Source organism: Scyliorhinus torazame, chromosome 5 (assembly GCF_047496885.1).
Source record: "Scyliorhinus torazame isolate Kashiwa2021f chromosome 5, sScyTor2.1, whole genome shotgun sequence".
In the NCBI taxonomy this organism is placed as follows: Eukaryota; Metazoa; Chordata; class Chondrichthyes; order Carcharhiniformes; family Scyliorhinidae; genus Scyliorhinus; species Scyliorhinus torazame.
The window spans coordinates 160,701,717-160,721,804 of record NC_092711.1 but is presented as its reverse complement, the minus strand read 5'-3'; the positions used below and the strand labels follow the sequence as shown (position 1 = coordinate 160,721,804).

Genomic DNA, 20,088 nt, shown 5'->3' with positions numbered 1-20,088 from the left:
TAGCTGCTGCTTTTCCTACATTACAACAGGGTCTACACTTCAAAAGTACTTTATTGGCTGTAAAGCACTTTGGGACGTCCTGTGGTTGTGAAAGGCGCTATAGAAATGCAAGTTTTAAAATTGAAGATTTCGGTTTTCTGATCTTGTTATCTGGAACTTTATTGATTTCAACCACCCCCAACTTACCATTTAGTAAATTCACTTTGGTTCAGACAAGGCAATTAAGACAGAATTCTTTGTTATTAAATTTACAAAGTTTATTCAACGAAACTTTAAGACATTAACTTTTACAACTTCATGTGGGTGATCAGTCTGTATAAGCGTAACCCACTCTGGCTCCTTCTTTGACAGTAATTCTTGTGGAATTCAGCCTCGGGAGTCTGGCTCCTTCTTTGACAGTAATTTCCTTGGAACCCGGCCTCGGGAATCTTCCGTACTTGGTCAACAAGGAAGACCTTAAGAACCTCTACTTTTATCCGCTAAGTGACCATTACCTCATGTTAGAGTTGGGCCTGTTGTAACATGACAATTGGTCAATTTGGTCAGTGGATTAATTTAATTGGATCCTAATTACTGACACCACCGTCTCATTATCTCAGACGGGAATACAATAGAACTGTTTCACACTATCCCTTTATCTGATTCTCTACAATCCCTTATTCAGACAGTTTCAAATGTTGAGGCTAATCAGAGGTTGAAGGTCTCCCTTACCAGTACATTTATCCTCATTGCACATATTTTACATACAGCAATTAAGCTTTTACATTTTTACAGCAAATAAAACTCAGTCTCTTCCTGTAACTACTGATTCATTATTGATTATTTAATTGTCGCTCATTACTGAATCAGTCATCTGTTACGGACTGGCAGCTAATTAATACAGTAATCTTTAATTAATACGTTTGGTTAATACAATATCCAGTGGTTGAAAAAGACTGTTTTATGGAAGACAATCACTTCCTTTCTGACTAACTTTGATTGGATTGAACAATGAGTCTTAGACTTGAGCCAGACTTTGGCAGAATATGATACCCTGTAGCTTCACAAAATTCTGGAACAATTTGTCACTTTAAACAATTTTGCCTCATTCAGCAGTTTCTAGAAACAGTTTGGTTTATCCAGAACGAATTTTCAAAATAAAGATCCAGTCAGGATTCAGAGTTTAACATGGCTTCCTTGACCTTGTTACTTATAACAGTCAAGATGGACAAGTGATTGATTTTTAAAACTAAATATTATTAATGAGGCATACCCAGAACTTCTGACTACACTTCAAAAGTACTTCAAAGGCTGTAAAAAGCTTTAGGAGATCGAGTGTTCACGAAAGGGGTTATAAAAATAGATACAGAATCCCTTGAGTGCAGAAGGAGGCCATTTAGCAAATAGAGTCGGCACCGCCTCTTCCAAAGAGCACTCTACCCATATACACTCACCCGTAACCGCATAACCTAATCTGCACATCCCTGGACACTGGGGGGCAATTTATCAGGGCTAATCCACCTAACCCATACATCTTAGGACTGTGGGAAGAAACCAGAGCACTCGGACGAAACCCACACAGACACAGGAGGGCGTACAAACTCCACACAGACAGTGACCATGGCCAGAATCGAACATGGGCCCCTGGTGCTGTGAGGCAACAGGGCCAACTACTGTGCCACTCAAATAAATGTAATTTATTTTTAGAACTAGTCCCCCAACCTTGGATATATCACACTTGGTCCACTCGCAAAGATCAATAAAGACTGAGTCTTGATTTTGTGCAACAACTATGTCTTTCTTTCCATTGCAAATCCCCTGTGAAAATCCAAACACAATGGGCGCGATTCTCCGCTCCCGCGACTAAGTGCCCACGCCGCCGTGAACGCCGTCGAGGTTCACGACGGCACGAAACGGCCCCGATCCCGACCGATTCAGGGCCTGAAAATGGGCTAGGATCGGGGCCGCGAGAAACTCGGGGGGCATGTCGCGAAAGCCGCGTCACCGCGCGACGCCCAAATGAATGGCGCGATCCGCGCACAGAGGACCTGGAGGAGAAGAGATGGCTGAGCCCCGACGAGTCGCACCGAGGTTCCGGGCACGGACCTGGACACCCTGCTGGATGCGGTCGAGCAGAGAAGGGACACCCTCTGCCCAAGACGTGGGCATTGCCAGCCATCCAGCGCGGTGAGGTGCGGTTGGCGTGAGGTTGGCACCGCTGTGGGGCAGACCCCCCGGACGGGGGAGCAGTGTCGGAAGAAACTGCACGACCTCACTCGGGCTGCGAGGGTAAGTGCCATGAGGGTGTCCCCAGGGCCCCCCTCCCCCCCCGGCATGAGGGGGGGGAAGTGGGGTGGTGGGTGGTCAGGGGGGGTTGGAGCATCAGGTGCAGTGGTGGGGGGTCAGGGGGGCGTTGGAGCATCAGGTGCAGTGGTGGGGGGGGTCGGGGGGATTGGGGCATCGGGGGGGGTTTGGGCAGGTTCAAGGTGCCCAACGCTTTACTCGACCCACATGAGCCCCAAGACCCCCCCCGGAGCGATGCCATGGCGTGCTGTCTCCTGAACCAGCAAAAATGTAGTTTATATCTGCACGCCCTGATGATACCCGCCTAATTGTGATGCTTTATCCAACCCCCCCCCACCCCAGGACAAGACAGCTCACAACCAGCGAGAGTGTTTGAGAACCGGAGGGGGGTCCCCTGTGCTGCACCCCCTAAACGTTCACGAGCAGAGGGCCCTGGACCTCGCTGGGGGATCCGCCACCCGGGAGGTCGCGACACCCAGCTCGGAGGTGCAGAAGTGAGACAACCCTGCATGTCCTCACCCCCCCCCCCCGCCCCCCCAACCCGTCATAGTCTCCCTCACACATTGCCCACTGCAGCCTCGATCCCCTCCCCCCACACACTCATGCCACTGCACCCTTGCTCCCCTCCCCCCCTCACACTGGGCACCCACAACCACCATACACCCCCCACCGTGTCTAACGAACCCCAAATCTTTATGTTCCCCAGGGCCAGTGCCGGGGGGGGGTTGCTGTGTGGTGCCCGTGTGCAGGAGTGACGGTGCAAGTGGCAGTGTTCAGCGAATCCCACCCCCACAGTGCGTGAACCGTGTGGCCACCAACACGTCGCGTGCCCGCTGTCCGCGGCGGTGCTGTCGTGCAGCCTCCTGGACGTAACCAGCACGCGAACAGTGTCTGTGTCCTGCGCCCCTCCCCTCATCCTGATGCGCGCCATCATCCTCCTCCTCCACATCCTCCTCTTCCCCACCCCCCTCGTTTGCGTTACCTCCGGTGCCGTCGGGTCCTCCTCCCTCCGACTCCTCCACCAGGTCATCTCCCCTCTGCATGGCAATGTTGTGCAGCGCACAGCAGACCACAACCATGCGACCGACCCTGTCGGGCCGGTACTGCAGGGCCCCTCCGAAGCGGTCCAGGCATCTGAATCGCATCTTCAGCAGGCCGAAGCACCGCTCCACCACGCCCCAGGTTGCTGCATGTGCCTCATTGTATAGGCTCTCCGCGTTGGTCTGAGGCCTCCGTATTGGCGTCATCAGCCATGACCTCAACGGATAGCGCTTGTCGCCGAGCAACCAGCCCCTCAGCCGGGGGGGACATCCATCGAACATTGCGGGGATGAATGACTGTGCCAGAATGTAGGCGTCATGCACACTCCCGGGGTACTTTGCACACACGTGCATGATCTTCATGTGGGGGTCGCACACCACCTGAATGTTCATGGAGTACGCGCCCTTTCTGTTCATGAACACTTCCCTGTTGTCTGCAGGTGGGTGCATGGGGACGTGCACACCATCGATGACACCCTGGACCATCGGTATCCCGGCCACCTTGGCGAATCCACGTGCCCGTGCTTCCTGCTGTGCTCGGTCCTCGGGGAATTTTATGTACTTGTCCGCGATGGAGTACAAAGCGTCGGTGACGGCCCTGATGCACCTGTGGACCGATGCCTGTGATATTCCGGAGAGGTGCCCGCTCGGCGCCTGGAAGGAACCGGTCGCATAAAAGTTTAGGGCCACCGTCACCTTGACGGAGACTGGTAACGCATGTCCTCCACCAGTTCCAAGTGGTGCGAGGTGCGCCAAGAGGTGGCATATATGTGCGACCGTCTCCCTGCTGAACCGTAGTCTCCTCCTGCATGTGATGTCCGGTAGGGCCTCGAACGACATTCTGACACGGTACACCCTCGGCCTTGCTGGACGCCTGTGGCGCCCTGGCACCACCATCAGTGGATCCTCCTGTTCCTCCTCCTCCTCCTCCTCCCCAAGCACTTCCTCTGCATTCCTCGCCGTCAGGGGGTCAATGTTCCCCTCGGCATCCCCCTGTACATTCGGGTCGTGAGCGCCTGCGGCCTGCGCGGCGACGATGGGCCACTCCACGGCCATCCCCTCTGCTGCAGCAGCAACCGCTGCATCTGTAGCCACTGTGGGCCGTTTGACTCTACGCTGCCGGATGGCAAACTCCAGAGCTGCGGCTCCAACCACGGCAGTGAACATCGCTGTCTGGTTGGCATACATGGTGACCTGCAGGAGGGTGGAGGGGGCAGAGAAACAACATGTTACATGGAGGTTCTTCCACACCTCGCCAGCCGGGTTGCATGGGATACCTGTGTGCCCCGGTGGGATGGTCGCGCTGCAGATACGCACCCAGCCTAACATCTGGTCACTGTCTGCGTCCAACGGTCAGTTCACACCATACTCCTCACCAGTGTGCCAGTCGCCTGTGCCCATCAGCCACACGGCAACCTGCGGCCGTGTCCCCGTCACCGTCCTGCCATATCAGGGCGGCTGACATCCGCGGATGGACGATACCATCCACACTCTCCCTCATCCCCCCCTCCCACTTGCACACGCTCCCTCATCCCCCCTCCCACCTGCACACTCGCCCTCATCCCCCCTCCCACCTGCACACTCTCCCTCATCCCCCCCTCCCACCTGCACACTCTCCCTCATCCCCCCTCCCACCTGCACACTCTCCCTCATCCCCCCTCCCACCTGCACACTCTCCCTCATCCCCCCTCCCACCTGCACACTCTCCCTCATTCCCCCTCCCACCTGCACACTCTCCCTCATCCCCCTTCCCAACTGCACACACTCCCTCATCCCCCCTCCCACCTGCACACTCTCCCTCATCCCCCCTCCCACCTACACACTCTCCCTCATCCCCCCGTTGGCCGCAGCCTTCTCGGGGAAGCCGACCCGATCTCCAGGAGCTGCGGAACAGTCCGCTCACCTCCTCACTGGTCGGCGTCAGCCAGCACGACTGGCTGACGACTTTAAATAGCAGGTGTGAACGGCGATGGCGTGAACTGGAGTCACGCCATCGGCCCATCCGGCCTGAGAATAGCGGGGGTGGCGGAGAATCGCCATTTTGGGTGTCTCGGGCGATTCTCCGGCCTGCGCCGTGCGGAACTCGACGGGGACGTTCTTGCCGCTTGGGTGAATCGCGGGAGGGTGTCGGACCGGCGTCGCGGGGAAATCTGGTGACCCAACCGGCGCGGGAGCAGAGAATCGCGCCCAAGGTATATAGTCAACATTTCCCCCTAAGGAAGAGGAGGGAACTAGAGGACATAGGTTTAAGGTGAGAGGAGAGAGATACAAAAGAGACCAGAGGAGAAGTTCACACAGAGGGTGGTGAACATCTGGAACGGCTGCCAGAGGCAGTGGTAAGACGGGTACAAATTTGTCCTTTAAAAAGCAGTTAGACAGTTACATGGGCAGGGTGGGTACAGAGGGATATGGGCCAAATGCTGGCAAGTGGGACTAGCTTAGTGATAGAAACGGGGATTGAAGGTGAAAATGAGAAAATAAATGGAAAGGGGCAGAAAAGAAAGTGTTTTACTCACAGATGTTGGAGACAGGAAGAAGTTTTCAGTCTGTGTGAGGCCCCAGGTTTCCTCAGTGTCCAGCTTCCACGTTCGAACAACGGGGGAGCTGATTGGATGGTGGAAGAGAGTCCTTCCGGTTCACCAACTCTACCCATTGGTCAACAACCTTCCTCCGCCTCACTCATTGTCCCCCCTCCTCGAGACAAGGTTTCCAGGCAACCGGCTGACAGCTTCTGCCAGAACAAGAAGCCTCTCGGTGATTTCCCCGGCCCGGGACTGAGCATGTCCGAGGGAGAAGAAAGACTGCGCATGTGCGAGGGAAAGCTCACCGCTGACCTTTCTGCTGAGGCGATGACCAATGGGAAGGGTTGGATGACCGGAAGGCTCTGGTCCTCCAGGCAATCAGCGCGGGCTTTGTGTGAATGGAGCTTGAACATCATGCAGACTGAAACGTCTTCCTGTCCGCAACATCTGTGAGTAAAACACTTTCTTTTTTTCCCCTTTTCCATTTCTTTTCTCATTCTGACCTTCAGTTGGTCACTTGCAGCAACTGAAGGGAAAGGAAGTGAATCCAGGGAGGGTGCAGACTCTGCAAAGCTTGGCCCAGGTCTCTCTCTCTCTCTTAAATACATTGACATCCTTTGCTCCCTCAGCTTCACACATTTATTTGTCGAGACTCTCTGAAGCTCAAATACGACAACTATAAACCATCCATGAGCTCTGCCCCTGACCAGCCTGTAATATAACAGGGGCCGGTTTAGCTCAAGTTGTTTGGACAGCTGGTTTGTGATGCGGAGGGAGGCTTCAATTCCCGGCTGAGGTTATTCATGAAGGCACCAGCTTCTCAACCTTGTATCGTGCCTGAGGTGTGTTGATCCTCAGGTTAAATCACCACCAGTCAGATATACCTCTCAATGGGGAAAGCAGCCTATGGTCATCTGGGACCTTGGTGACTTTACCTTTAATCTAACAATTGAATCCATGCGACATAATCCTCACCCAATCCGAAGCCTCGAACTGTACGCACCAGATAATTCGACTCGAGCAAAAACTTTCTCTGCATCGAAGGAGATCACCAGCCCATTCACTGTGTATTTCTGAAAAGCCTGAATCACATTCAGCAACCTTCCAACATTGTTACTGGAATGTCTTCCCCCATATAAACCCAGACTGGTCCCCCCGACCCGCACGATTGTTTGAAGGATGTCCTCCAGCCTTCTCGCCAAACTTTAGATCGTAATTTGAAGTCAAGGTTCAAAAGAGATATTGGCCAATAAGAGGCACACTCCTCTGGGTCCTTCAGAATCAAAGAGATAGTAGCCTCCCGAACAGTCGATGGCAGCATCCCTGAGTCAAAAGAGTGACAATACATACCCATCAAAGGGTCCAACAACAAATCCTCAAGCTCCCGATAAAACTCACACCCACAGCCATTCCGGTCCCGGTGCTTTACCCGGCTGCAGCTCCTTCATGGCCTTTGAAACCTCTTCCCCTGAAAGGGGAGCATTAAGAGGCTCACACTGGCTTTCTGAGGCCTCAGGGAAGAGAATAAATGCTACATATCCAGCAACACTTCACCAGACTTCAGAGACTTTATAATCTTGCATAGAATTCCCCAAATCCCTGTTTATCTCCTCTTTCCTCACAACCCTTTTCCCTCCCCCAAGCCGCACAGAGGGAATTGTTCCAATGTCGGCCTTTTTCTTTGTCAAACAGGTCATGTATTTGTTCGGTTTATTCCCAAAGTCGTACATCTGCCTCGCAAACCTTTCTCGACCTGCTGCATCAATAGGGAATCCAAAACCACTCTTGTCTCAGGAAGCTCCTTCAGCAATAGCTTATTTGAGATCTCTTTATAATTCTGCTCGCCCTTCGTGAAACAAACCCCCAGACATTGCTGGTTCTTCAGCATTCGAGCATAAACTTTACATGTCTCCCATAAAATGGAGGGGGGAATACCAGGGGTCGAGTTAACCCAAAGGAAGAACTCAAACTCGTTCTTAAAATGCTTAGTAAATGAAGTATCTCTTATCAGAGAGGCAGCAAACCTCCACATTCTCGACCTGTGGTGAACTCTCGAGTAGAATTCCAGAGAAACAGGGGGATGGTCCACAATCGATGGTCACGACTGTGCAAGAGGACACTAGGTGTAGGATCGTCCTTGACATAAAAATGTTGTTGATTCTAGTATGACATTGATTAGGGCTATAAGAAGGTAAAATCTCCGCCCCTCAGGTGCAACGTTGTCCAAACATCCACAGAACCCACCTTCTCACAAGTAAAGGCCGATGCCCTAGCTTGCGGCGGGGGTGGGGGGGGGGGGGGCTGTTCCTGGTAACCGGGAGTTTATCTACCAGAGGATTTAAGTGGCAGTTGAAGTCGCCAACCATAAAAGACTTAGTTGAAGCTAACTCTGCAAAATGCACAAAGGCCTTAGTAATGAACTCCGGGGAGTAATTCAGGGATCCATAAACATTCATTATTGAAGCAACATCACCATGCACTGAACCTCTAATGATCACATATCTATCTCCTTTGTCCTTGGTGCAGGTTTCAACCTTAAAAGGGATATTTTTATTAATAAGGATTGCCACATCCCTGCTACTTGATGAAAAGGAGATGAAAAAACCTGCCCCGCCCAATCCCGCCTCAATTTAAAGTGTTCCTCATCATCCAGATGAGTTTCCTGCAAAAAAGCTATGTCGACTTTTTCCTTAAGAAAGGAGAGGACAACCATAGATTTGAGCCAGGGAAGTGGGATTGGAAATTTTCGGAGATGGGATTGGAAAGGAATGAGGACACGAAAAGATTTATTTCTTGGGGGTCGTTTTGCGGGCTTAAAGGAGCTGGGAGCGAAGTATGGGCTGGAGCAAGGGGAAATATTTAGATACTTGCAGATTCGAGACTGCCAGAAAGGAGATGCAGAGTTTCCCAGTAGAGCCAGCTTCCACATTGCTGGAGGAGGTGCTGACGACAGGGGGACTGGGGAAGGGGTAGTATTGGCGGTTTACGGGGCTATTTTGGAGGAGGAGAAGGCGCCGTGTGTATTTATGTTTGCCCTATGTATTGTTCTCATGTATGGAATGATCTATCTGAACTGTACACAGAACAATACTTTTCACTGTATCTCGGTACACGTGACAATTAACAAATCCAATCCTCACCATTGAGGTGATAGTATTTCTAATCAGTAAGGCTACTCCACCCCCTCTGCCATATTCTCCGTCCCTCCTGTAAACTTTATAACCGGTATATTTGTCCAGTCCAGACCATCCTGCTACTTGTTTTTGGAACTGTATTGAGTTCCCCTGAGGCCGTCCCCTCCCCCTCCATTTATTAGTTTAAAGTCCTTCTGACCTCCCTATTTATCCTTTCCACGAGGACACTGGTCCCAGATCGGTTCAGGTGGCGACTGTCCCAACGGTACAGATCCCTCCTGTCCCAATACTGATGCCAGTGCCCCATGAAATGGAACCCCTCGTTCCCGCACCACTCCTTTAGACAAGTGTTTACTTCTGTAATTTTCTCATCCCTGTGCCAAATTTGTACGTGACTCGAGTAATAATCCAGAGATTATAACCCTTGAGAACCTGTTCTTTAATTTTGTGCCTCATTCCTGATATTCCCAAACAGGTCCTCTTTCCTAGTCTTGCCAATGTTGTTTGTCCCAATGTGGACCACAGCAACTGGATCCTCCCCCCTCCCTCTCCAATATCCTTTCAAGCCAGTTAGAGATGCCCCTCACCCTGGCACCGGGCAGGCAACATACCATGTGGGACTCTCGGTCCTGCTTCCAAAGGATGTTATCAGTTCCCCTAATTATAGAATCCCCGACAACTACCACTTCCTCCCCCCGCTTGAATGGCCTCCTGTACCAGGGTGCAGTGGTCAGCCAGCTCATCCTTCCTACAGTCACTGCTCCGATACCCTGCCCCTCCGAGTCCGCTCCCTGGAGACTCGGCTGTGAATCCCCGAGATAAGGTTTCTGTACTCACAGCTCCGACACTCCATCCCTCTGAGTCCACTCCCTGGAGACTAGGTATGGGGAATAGGTATTGGGGAATGAGAGGAAGGAATGTTCCATAGAAACAAGAATTCTCTGTTCTGAATTTCTATCCTGTACTGAGTGTTGACTTTTGTAAACTCCTTTTACAGATATTACAAGAGGAGGAATTACAGACAGAAATCTCAATTGTCACGTCTCGGTCTTACAGAGTCACTCGATACCTTGGGTTCTGAGTATCATCGGACTTTGAACCTCGAAGGAGAAACGTTTGCCCGATCTGACGGCATCAAAAGATTTTAAACATCAGTGTGACTGGAAAAGCACCGAGACACACGCACCCGAGTGAGAGTGTTCCAGGGGACTGACTGTGGAAAGAGTCCAAGTCTCTGTCCTCGAGGAGCTCCCGCTGTTGGCCACTGTCTATGCCGATTTCGGGGGTTTCCCCGTTTTTTTGCTCCCCCCCACCTCCGATTTCTGGCAGCCTTTGGGGCTGTCCCGGGCGTCCAGCCGGGCCGGTTTTATAACCGGCGAGGAACCCCACGCGAGTGTCTGGCGGCCGGAGCTGAGGTGTCGGGCCCGGACGCACGCATTTGGAGCAACGGGGGCGGAGCCAAACTGAGGATGAGGCGGCAGGCCCGAAGCCAGGGCGCAATGTAGTGGAGATGTTCCACACCGGGTGGCTCCCGCCTAGAGTGTGTTTTTTTAAGAAGTCGGAAATCCGGTCCCGGGGGACGTTTTGAGGAATATTTTTTAAAAATATTTTTGAAGACTTTTTTTTTAGATTGAAGGAAGAAAAAGAAAAACAATAAGTCGTTAAAAGATAAAAAAGGGCTCTCCGTCCGGGCCTGGTCGGGAATGGCTCATCCTCGGGGTTGGCAGTGACTCACCTGGCGGCCTGTCCTCACTCTCCGGGTGTGGGGATGTCGGAGCCCCTCCCGGGTGTGGGGATGTCGGAGCCCCCCTCGGGTGTGGGGATGTCGGAGCCCTTCCCGGGTGTGGGGATGTCGGAGCCCCCCCCTCCGCTGTACCACGAGCGGCAGCGCCTGGAGCTCTGCGCCCTCCATGCCCTCAACAACCTCCTGCAGCAGCCGCTCTTCACCCAGCAGCAGCTGGACGGGCTGAGCGGCCAGCTGGCTCCCGACTCACTGGTGAATCCACATCGCAGTTTGTTAGGAACTGGGAACTATGATGTCAACGTCCTCATGGCCGCCTTGCTAACTCAAGGTCTCGCTGCGATTTGGTGGGATAAACGCAAGTCGCTCAGCAGCTTGGTGCTGAGCCGGGTCCATGGCTTCATCCTCAACATTCCCTCCAACATGACGCTGGGCTTTGTCTCGCTCCCCATCCAGCGCAAGCACTGGGTGGCAGTCAGGCAAATCAACGGGGCCTACTACAACCTGGACTCCAAACTAAAGGCCCCAGTTCCAATCGGGAATGAGGAGGAACTGAGGAAGTTCCTGCAGGACCAGATCGCCCAGGATCCCTGTGAGCTGCTGCTGGTGGTGCCGAGGGTGGTGGAGGAGGACGGAAGCTGGCTGCTCACTCCCTGAACGCGAGACGCGGGAGATCGGACAGCGGGTGCGGTGAGGGGGGGGAAAAGTCTCGCCGCCGATGGCGGGCTGACTCAGACCTCCAGCTGAGATGGATTAAGCAAGCGCGCTGGGGAGGTGGAAAAAATAATTGGAAACTCTAAATTTATTTTAAAAAAGAATTTGAAATGTTTAAAGAGACAATATCAGCAGGACTGTTATTGAATCATTGCCTCTATCATTTCCTATATTGCTCCATCGTCACATAGTTTAAGTTCATTGACCAGACTGAAACAAACAGGAATGGGGTTTTAATACATAATATTATGCAATGTTGCTTGATGGTACAGTTAGAACTCAGCTCAATTCCTCGAGGTCACTCTCTCATTGGGAATATCACATCATTAAATAAAAGAATGACACCAATCACTGGGGGGAAAAAAAGATGCAAAAAGCAGCGGCGAAGAAGGAAACGTGGGTTCGCCATCGAATGAGAGGACCAACAAAAGCACTGACAAGATGGCAGATGCCGGACCGCAAGGTGGGGCCGCATTGCTTACGGTGGAACAGATGACCGAGGTGATGGCTGTGGAGCTGGAGAAGCAGTTTGCGAGGCACATGGAGGCTTTGAGGAAGGAGATGGCGGTCGCACTGAGATCATTGGTGGAGGAGGCAATTGCCCCGGTGAGGGTAGCTGTGGCAAAAAGACATCGGCCGAGGTGAGCGAGCAGGGCAAGAAGATGAAGGAAGTGGAGGAGGCCGTGTCGCAGCACAGCGACCAGCTCACCTCGATGTGGGACGAGATGCGGAGGGTGGTGGAGGCTAACAGAGGACTCCGAGCAAATCTGAGAATTGTGGGCTTGCCCGAAGGGACAGAGGGCTCAAGGCCAACAGAGTACTTTGCTAAGGTGCTGGCGGAGTTGATGGGGGAGAGTGAGAACCCCTCCCGGTTTGAGCTGGACCGAGCTCATCGGTCGTTAAGGCCAAAGCCCAAAGTAAATGAACCGCCAGGAGCAGTAATTATCTGCTTCCATGAATACCACATGAAGGAGAAGGTGTTAAGCTGGGCGAAGCAGAAGCGCGAGGTGCAGTGGGATGGTGTGGAGTTTGGGTTTACCAGGACTTGACGGTGGAGTTGGCAAAGAGACGAGCACCATTCGGCCGAGTAAAGGCAACATTTACAACAAGGGGGTGCGACTTGGTGTGGTGTACCCGGCAAAGCTGAGGGTGACGTATAACAGTGGAGGCGGTTGAGGCGTTCGTGCAGGCAGAAGGCTTGGGACAGACGTGAGGAGCGGAGCTGGAAGAGAGACTGTGGACTGTGGACGGGGAGCTGGAAAATGTATAAATGCTATAACTTTCTTTTCATTGTCGTGTATTGTAATTTTCTTTACTTCACATTGTTACAGAGTTTTTATTGTTTGGGTTCATTGGCATTCTGTGTTGCGATGGTTATATGTTATTTCAATGAATTGTATGGGATGGATTGTTGTTTTTCTCTGGGGCTGGGTGGGAGGTGACAGTATACCTTGGGGGGAGGAACCTGTGCAAGCTAACTAAAGTTGGCTAGTGAACGGAGGTGAGGTGAGAGGAGGGCTGCGGACATTGGAGCCTGGTTGGCAGGTTTTGATGGGCCTACGAGCCGAGCAAGGGGGGGATCGATACAGGGAGACTTTTTTTTGAGAGGAAGTGCAGGGGGGGAATTCTGCGAGGGGTGGGAAGGGGTTCGATGTTAACAATGCTTAGGGGTGGGTAAGGCTCATGGGGCAGGGCCCGGTGGTATGATGATGGTGGTTAAGAAGGGTGGGGGGGGGAGTGAGAGACCCTCAGTTAGGATAGTCATGTGGAACGTGAGGGGGTTGGGAGGTCCAGTCAAGAGGTCAAGGGTGCTTGCGCATCTTAAAGGTTTGAAAGCTGATGTAGCAATGCGGCAGAAGACTCACTTGAGGGTGAAGGACCAGGTGAGACTTAAAAAGGGGTTGGTTAGTCAGATGTTTCACTCTGGATTTGACGGAAGGGCTCGAGGGATAGCGGTAATGGTCAGCAAAAGAGTACGCTTCCAGATGGAGAAGGTGGTGGCAGATCAGGGAGGTAGGTATGTGATTGTGACAGGGGCACTGGAGGGGAGGTTAGTGGCGCTAGTAAGTGTATACGGTCCCAATTGGGACGATGTGGCATTCGCAAAGAAGGTGTTTGGGGCTGTCCCTGACTTGGACACACACAAACTGAGTGGGGTTGGAACTTGGTGTAGGAGCCAAGGTTAGACAGGTCACGGCTGCGCTCTCTGGTCCCATCAGGGGGGGGTGAAGGCGTTGGCTGGGCTAATGGTGGAAATGGGAGGGGTGGCCCCGTGGAGGTTTCTGTGAGAATTTACGTTCCTTTTGCACTCAGTCTGGTCTCAGTAATAGTAAAGTACAACTGGAACAGTCGGTCATATAACGGCCTGCCCAGGGCTGGGGCTTGTAATAAGGCCTGTTTTAAGAGACGGAAGGCTTTGAGGGCCTCGGTGGCGAGAGTAAAAGTCCCTTCCTTGCTGGCGTAAGGCGTCAGCAGCTTAGTATAGACAGCGATGTTTGGTATCCACTGCCTACAATAATTTACCATGCCCAGCCAGTGACAGACCTCCTTGGCTGTGGTAGGGGCGGGGAGTTGGCACATAGGTTCAATTCAACTGGTTTCGAGACTTCTTTCTGTGGCTGTGAGTAGGACTCCCAGGAACTTGACTTTTGTCTGGGCCACCAGTACCTGGGATTGTGAAACAACATAGCCCAGTGAGGATAGGTGATTTAATAATTGTATCACATCTTCCCTGTTACTGGGCTCATCGGGGCTGACTATCAACAGGTCATCTACGTACTGTACGAGAGTGGAACCATGTTTCAAATTCAGAGTCTGGAGTTAAGTCTGCAGACATCTGGAGAAGAGAGTGGGTGAGTTAACAAATCCCTGTGGAAGTCGGGTCCAGGTATACTGCTGTCCATTGTAGGTGAAGGCAAACAAATACTGGCTTTCAAGCGCGAGTGGGAGAGCAAAGAAAGCGTGTTGGAGGTTGACTATGGCGAAGACCCGGGCTCAGGCTGGGATTTGAGCCAGTATGTGGGCGGGATTAGGGACGAGGGCATGTAATGGCTGCGTGATGGCATTAATTGAACGCAAGTCCTGTACTAGCCGGTACTGGTCCGGTTTGCCTGGTTTGGACACCGCAAAGTATGGGTGTGTTACATTCAGATTGGCACGGGACCAGGATCCCCTGTTGCAACAGTCCTTGGATTAATCTGGCTACAGATGGGATGGCTTGGAGTTTTAGGGGCTTTGTCGAATGGAGGGCGGAGTCACATGGTCCTTAATGGGTGTAACCTCTGCCTGTCCCACCTGTGACGGGTGATCCGCCCAAACCTGAGGGTTAACATATTCCAAAACGTCGCGCCCCAGATGATGCTGGAGTTGGGTGTTAACCGTCTCGGGCCTCGGAGTACCGTATGGAAGTGCCGTCTGGCAGTACCTGGAGTGCATATTCTGTCAGATCCGATTGGTCCACCGCCCTCCTTACCATAAGCCCCAGATCCTTGGCATGGTATGGGTTGTGGACCTGGCGTGTAATATGGGGGGCCACGGAGGCGGATTGTTGCCATAAATGTGGTGGTATTGTAACAAAGTCGGCTGTACCTTCTTGTCCCGTGACTGTGGCTGTAATCGTGATTGGCCATCCGGTCCCAACTAACAACCGATATTTGTCCTCTAATTCCCGGCTCTGTCCGGTTCTGTCATAAGCCAGGGTAATGTGGGACAGCGAATGTTCTATGTCCAACGTCCACCACTGGGGTGTAGTAGAGACATAACACTGTTGTCTCGGCCTCCATGATTGAACCATTACCCCCTTGTCCCCGCATTCCAGCCGCAGCTGGAAGATACACAGTAGATCTCGGGCCAGCAAATTGCAGTCCAATCCGGTGGTGACGACAAATTGATGATCTGTCGACTCATTCTCATAAGTTGCCTTCACCGATTCTGAAATGGGATACTGACGCACCTGGCCTTGGAACCCCAACAAATGCTGGGTGTGGTTGGATAGTGGTAGCTGGAGTTCCGATTGCACTGAAGACATGGCTGCTCCGGTGTCGATCATAGATGGGTAATGTTGATCTATCTGCAGAGAAATGATGGGTTCTCTGTCCGAATGGAGAGTCCGTATGACTAAATTGGCTCGCCAGTCTTGTGGGAAGGGGTTTGCTTGGGGGACGTCGGTGTGCCTCGTCTGCCCTCCCCTTGGTGGGTACCCCCTCCTTTGCGTTGGGTATCCTCCTCCTGCCACCTGTCTTCTAAATGGACATTCCTGCTGCCAGTGATCTGCGTGGCCACAGTTGAAACATGAATTATTCCCTCTATATCCCGGCCTTCTTCAGGTGGACCAATGGCCCCGCAGAGGGAGTGGCAGTTGCAAGGTTGCTGGTGCATACGGCGGGCCATGGAGAGGGGCTGAAGATCCATTTGGGTGGGTTTGATATCCTCCCCCGTGTTGATCCACCCACCCGAGGTCACAATATTGGGGTTCCAGCTGGTAAGCCACCGTACCTGCGCTCAGTTGGGGTCTCGGATCGTCCTTTTTTGTGACATACTCGGTCTTAATTTGTAACTGGGCCTCCTTCTTGGCCTCCGCCCTCCTTCCAGTAAAATCTAACTGCCTGGGCTATCTGGGAAGGGTCGTTCTCTGTCCAACTCATGTTATTACACTTCACAGCGGTGGCCACGGAAGGTGGTAGGCAATGCATTAACATAGCACAATATTGAGGGGAATTCTGACCATTTTGATATGGTAAGTCACCTGATTGCCCACGATAGATTTCATTAAAGCGTTCCAGAAATTCCTCTGGCTCCTCAGTCTTTTTGGGTTTGATATCTAGGATGGCAGAGATGTTTATGGGCTTTTGAAACGTGGCACTTAGTGCATTCAGGATTTGTGCCGGTCTATCATCGTCCAGGGCATGGGCCTGTTGAAGTGCCGCGTGGTCGGCATAATTCAAATGGTTGAAATGACTGCGGTATTCGGCTGGGGTTAAGACCTGTTGGACTAGGGCCCAGAGGTCCCTAGAGTCTGCTTGATAAACTGAGATGGTGGTTCTCAGATAGTCCACAAAAGCATCATGGAATTTCTTCCTGTCTGTGATTGCAGGTAGAATAGCCACCATCTCACTGGGTCTCCACGGAAAGTAAACATCGATCGTGGGCTGAGCTGCCGCTGTAGCGACATCAGGGTTGGGCATTTTCCTGATCGGTAACTGTCTCGGAGTCTCGCTAGGGGGTGTCAAAGATGGTGTAGGTAGGGGAGATTCCTCTTCAGAAGCATCTGAGTCCTCCCCTTCCGATATGGGGGGCTCCGGTTCTTCAGAACCGTCCCGGTCCTCGTCACGTGGTAACAGAATTTTCTGTCCTGTCATCTTGGCCTTAAAGGATCTAGGTCGTAGGCGTAATTGTTTCCGGATGGTCTCAAGATGCCTTTTTCATAGTCCGAGATCGGGTCCTCCACCCAACTGGGCTTGTATAACGGGGTTTCCCTTTTCTAACGGGTGTCGGGGGTGAGGAAGTAGGACCTGAGCTATCAATTAAAGGAGCTGGCAGCGGTGCCTCCGGAGCTACTAGACGATCGGCCAGAGGGGGAGGGATAATCGTCTGGGCCTGTGAGACTGAGTCTAAAGGGACTGGAGTGGCCAACATGAATTGAATCTGGGGAACAGCGACTGGATATAAATTATGATACCCTGGTGGCGCTGGAGGTGGTGAAGGCAATGCCTCTAGTGCCGTCGGGATCCTACCGGACATGGTCCAATTCTCTAGGTCGTCATCTACCTCTGTCAATGCAAGGCCAGCCATTGAACTACGTAGTCCACTCTTCTCACTCGAGTCTGCCCTTTTAGGTATCTCCCTTTCCTTCTGTGATGGGGCTGGTTTAGCACACTGGGCTAAATCGCTGGCTTTTAAAACAGACCAAGGCAGGTCAGCAGCACGGTTCAATTCCCATACCAGCCTCCCCGAACAGGCACCAGAATGTGGCGACTATGGGCCTTTCACAATAACTTCATTTGAAGCCTACTTGTGACAATAAGCGATTTTCATTTCATTTTCTGTGCGCGTTTTTTGAATGCATACTCCTTTTTCAGGATTTCCAGAGTCTTCTGGTTCCCCCTTCACTAATTGATATTGCCATTTTAGGGGCATTTTCTTGCCAATTTGATAACAGGGTTTTATCTTTCTCCTCTTGGCAATATTGCCTCCATAATCCATTTAACTCTTTGGCCTTCATTCCCTATTCATTTTCCAGATTTTCTCCTGAATTTTCTTAACGATTTCCAAATCTTTGGTTCCCCCTAGTGGCCATTCATCTCCCAATTTCTTATTTAGAGCTGCGGAAAAGTGCCTAAATTCCCTTCCTTGGTCTGGGTATTTACCACATGATGCTTGTAACGGACTACCTGGGTGTTATCTAAACAATTCCCCCTAATCTCGAACTATTCCTCAGACTGCGTTGTTCGCCACTACAGTTCAAGAATGCAATTTAACTTAATCAATTCTAGTTTTCAACACACACGGAATTGAATTATCCCTGATATTCCCTCAGTTCTCTAATCGGCTTTTAACTGAACTATCACTAGGATATTCCCTCAGTTTCTAACTGAATTATCGCTAGGATATTCCCTCAGTTCTCATCGACCCTCAGTCGGACCTACATCGACTGAAATTTAATTTTTCTAATCCGCCAGACTGACCTTTGATCTCATCGAGACGATCTTACCTGACCATGGGCGAGTGATCAAACTTTTATCAGACTACGAGACAGAGGAAAACCGACATGGTCATTTTCCAAACACTCACATCGTGGGCCCATTTCCTCTCCGTCCAAGACTAGTTTAGTTCTGATTTCGCAGATGACCGGTGATCATCTGTTGAGATCCCACTTCTGACACCAAATGAGAATTTTTGCCCTCAGTCTGGTCTCAGTAAATATACCGAGTCGGATTGTAGGTAAAACAATTTACTTTATTTGTGCAGCTTGCAAGCTGACTCACTCTGCCAGAGTCTTGTCGAATCCCCAGAGTGAGTGAGGTATAGAACAAAGACTTTGTCTCATATACATTGGTATAAAAAAATGAGGTTACACACACGACCAAATAAGGTAACTTGGCAATTGTAGGGTTTCCCATAGGTTCTCTAACATTCCTTAACCTAGCCATATAAGGTAATCTTAGCAATTACTGGTCCCAATAGGCTACCTTCACATTCCTTTTGCCTGAGGCCCCTGTGATCACCCATCCCCCTCACCATAATACTCCTGACTTGGCCTAGCTACCCACCATGCTTCAGTGCCATCCCCTTTTGTTCATTTCCTCATTTGTTCTTTGTTTGGTGCATACATAATGGGCCGAATGGCCTCCTTCTGCGCTGTATGGTTCTAACTCAGTAATTCAATTAACAGGGACTCCACGTTGCTGCCTGTGCCACTGATGATAGGCCTGGCTCAGCAGCTCATTGTCTGTGTCTCTGATTAATGTGCTCAAGACAGCAAAACCCATCATGCCCCTTACTTTAGTTTGTGATGCTCCATCTAGTTAACATAATACATATTTTCACACACAATATCCATATATTGTAGGTATCTCTGCATTAACACACTCTAACAGATCAGAGACAAATGTATTTATTTTAGATCTACCTGTCGTGGGGGAAGAACACGATTTACTATCAAGGATAAAATAAATGTCCTTCATCGGCTTTTGTGAATCATTTCAGTGGAAATGTGCTCTCCCAGGGTCAATGAGCATCAGCCCACTGGAAGCAAAGTCGTGAGACCGGCCAGAATAGACCCACTGTACAGAACCTTGGTTAGACCACAGTTGGAGTACTGTGTGCAGTTTTACTCCCCTTACCTTCGGAAAGATATTATTTCCACAGAGCGAGGGCAATGAAGGTTCACCAGACTTGTTCCAGGGATGGCAGGACTGTCCTATGAAGAGAGTTTGGGGAAACTGGGCCTGTATTTTCTAGTTTCGTAGAATGAGAGGTGACCATAAGACATAGGAGCAGAATTAGGCCACTCAGCCCATCTAATCTGCTCCGCCATTCAATCATAGCTGAGGTGATCTCATAGAAACTTATAAAATACTGAAAGGAATAGACAGGGTGGGTGCAGGTGAGATGCTTCCCCTGGTTGGGGAGTCTGGAACCAGGGGACACAATTGAGTCTGGAACCAGGGGACACAATTTCAAAATAAGGGGGAAGCCACTTAGGACCGGTCTCGGAGGAGACATTTCTTTACTCAGAGGGTTGTGAATCTTTGGAATCCTCTACCCCAGAGGGCTGTGGGAGCTCAGTCACTGAGTGTGTTTAAAGCAGAGACTGACAGATTTCTAAACACCAATAACACAAAGGGATATGGGGATAGTGTGGGGAAAAAGACATTGAAGTGGATGATCAGCCATGAACACCCTGAAGGGTGTCATGAAGCATGCTAATGTTATCTGTTGGGTATCCCAACTTGGAACACCGGTTCATGGCGGTGTATAGATTTATTTTGTTTTGGTGTGAGGAGACAAATGAGACCCCAGTGAGAATAAATAACCCAGTCATCGTGTAACAATTATTAAAGACTATTTATTAAAGTAAAGAAAGACAAATACACACAGACAGGATGACGTCACTCTCACACAATTCAGATGTGCGAATTACTAAACACCGCAAT

The 20,088-nt window shown here is 51.1% G+C and overlaps 2 protein-coding genes and 1 pseudogene across 4 annotated transcripts in view; 1 reads left to right on the top strand and 2 right to left on the bottom strand.

The window, feature by feature from the left end:
- The window catches only part of LOC140418010 (uncharacterized), a 59,772-nt gene that overhangs the window by 34,481 nt on the left and 5,203 nt on the right, over nt 1–20,088 (bottom strand). The gene's annotated exons all lie outside the window — the stretch shown is intronic.
- On the bottom strand, nt 2,932–18,364 carry LOC140420317 (putative nuclease HARBI1). 3 transcript variants are annotated; one of them, XM_072504337.1, is made up of 2 exons: nt 18,144–18,364; nt 2,932–4,517 (listed from the first exon to the last, which is right to left on the bottom strand). In XM_072504337.1, the coding sequence occupies exon 2, from the start codon at nt 4,509–4,511 to the stop codon at nt 3,057–3,059; it is 1,455 nt and encodes a 484-aa protein (XP_072360438.1). In that variant the 5' UTR covers nt 4,512–4,517; nt 18,144–18,364; the 3' UTR covers nt 2,932–3,056. The 3 variants fall into 3 exon arrangements, with proteins under 3 accessions (XP_072360438.1, XP_072360439.1, XP_072360437.1); XM_072504338.1 differs by having other exon boundaries at nt 18,224–18,364; XM_072504336.1 differs by lacking the exon at nt 18,144–18,364 and adding an exon at nt 5,840–6,099.
- Nucleotides 6,217–12,724, top strand: LOC140420327 (josephin-2 pseudogene; annotated as a pseudogene).

What these genes read in the sequence shown, in the direction of transcription:
- LOC140420317 (XM_072504337.1), bottom strand. Translation starts at nt 4,511, where the DNA reads ATGTATGCCAACCAGACAGCGATGTTCACTGCCGTGGTTGGAGCCGCA.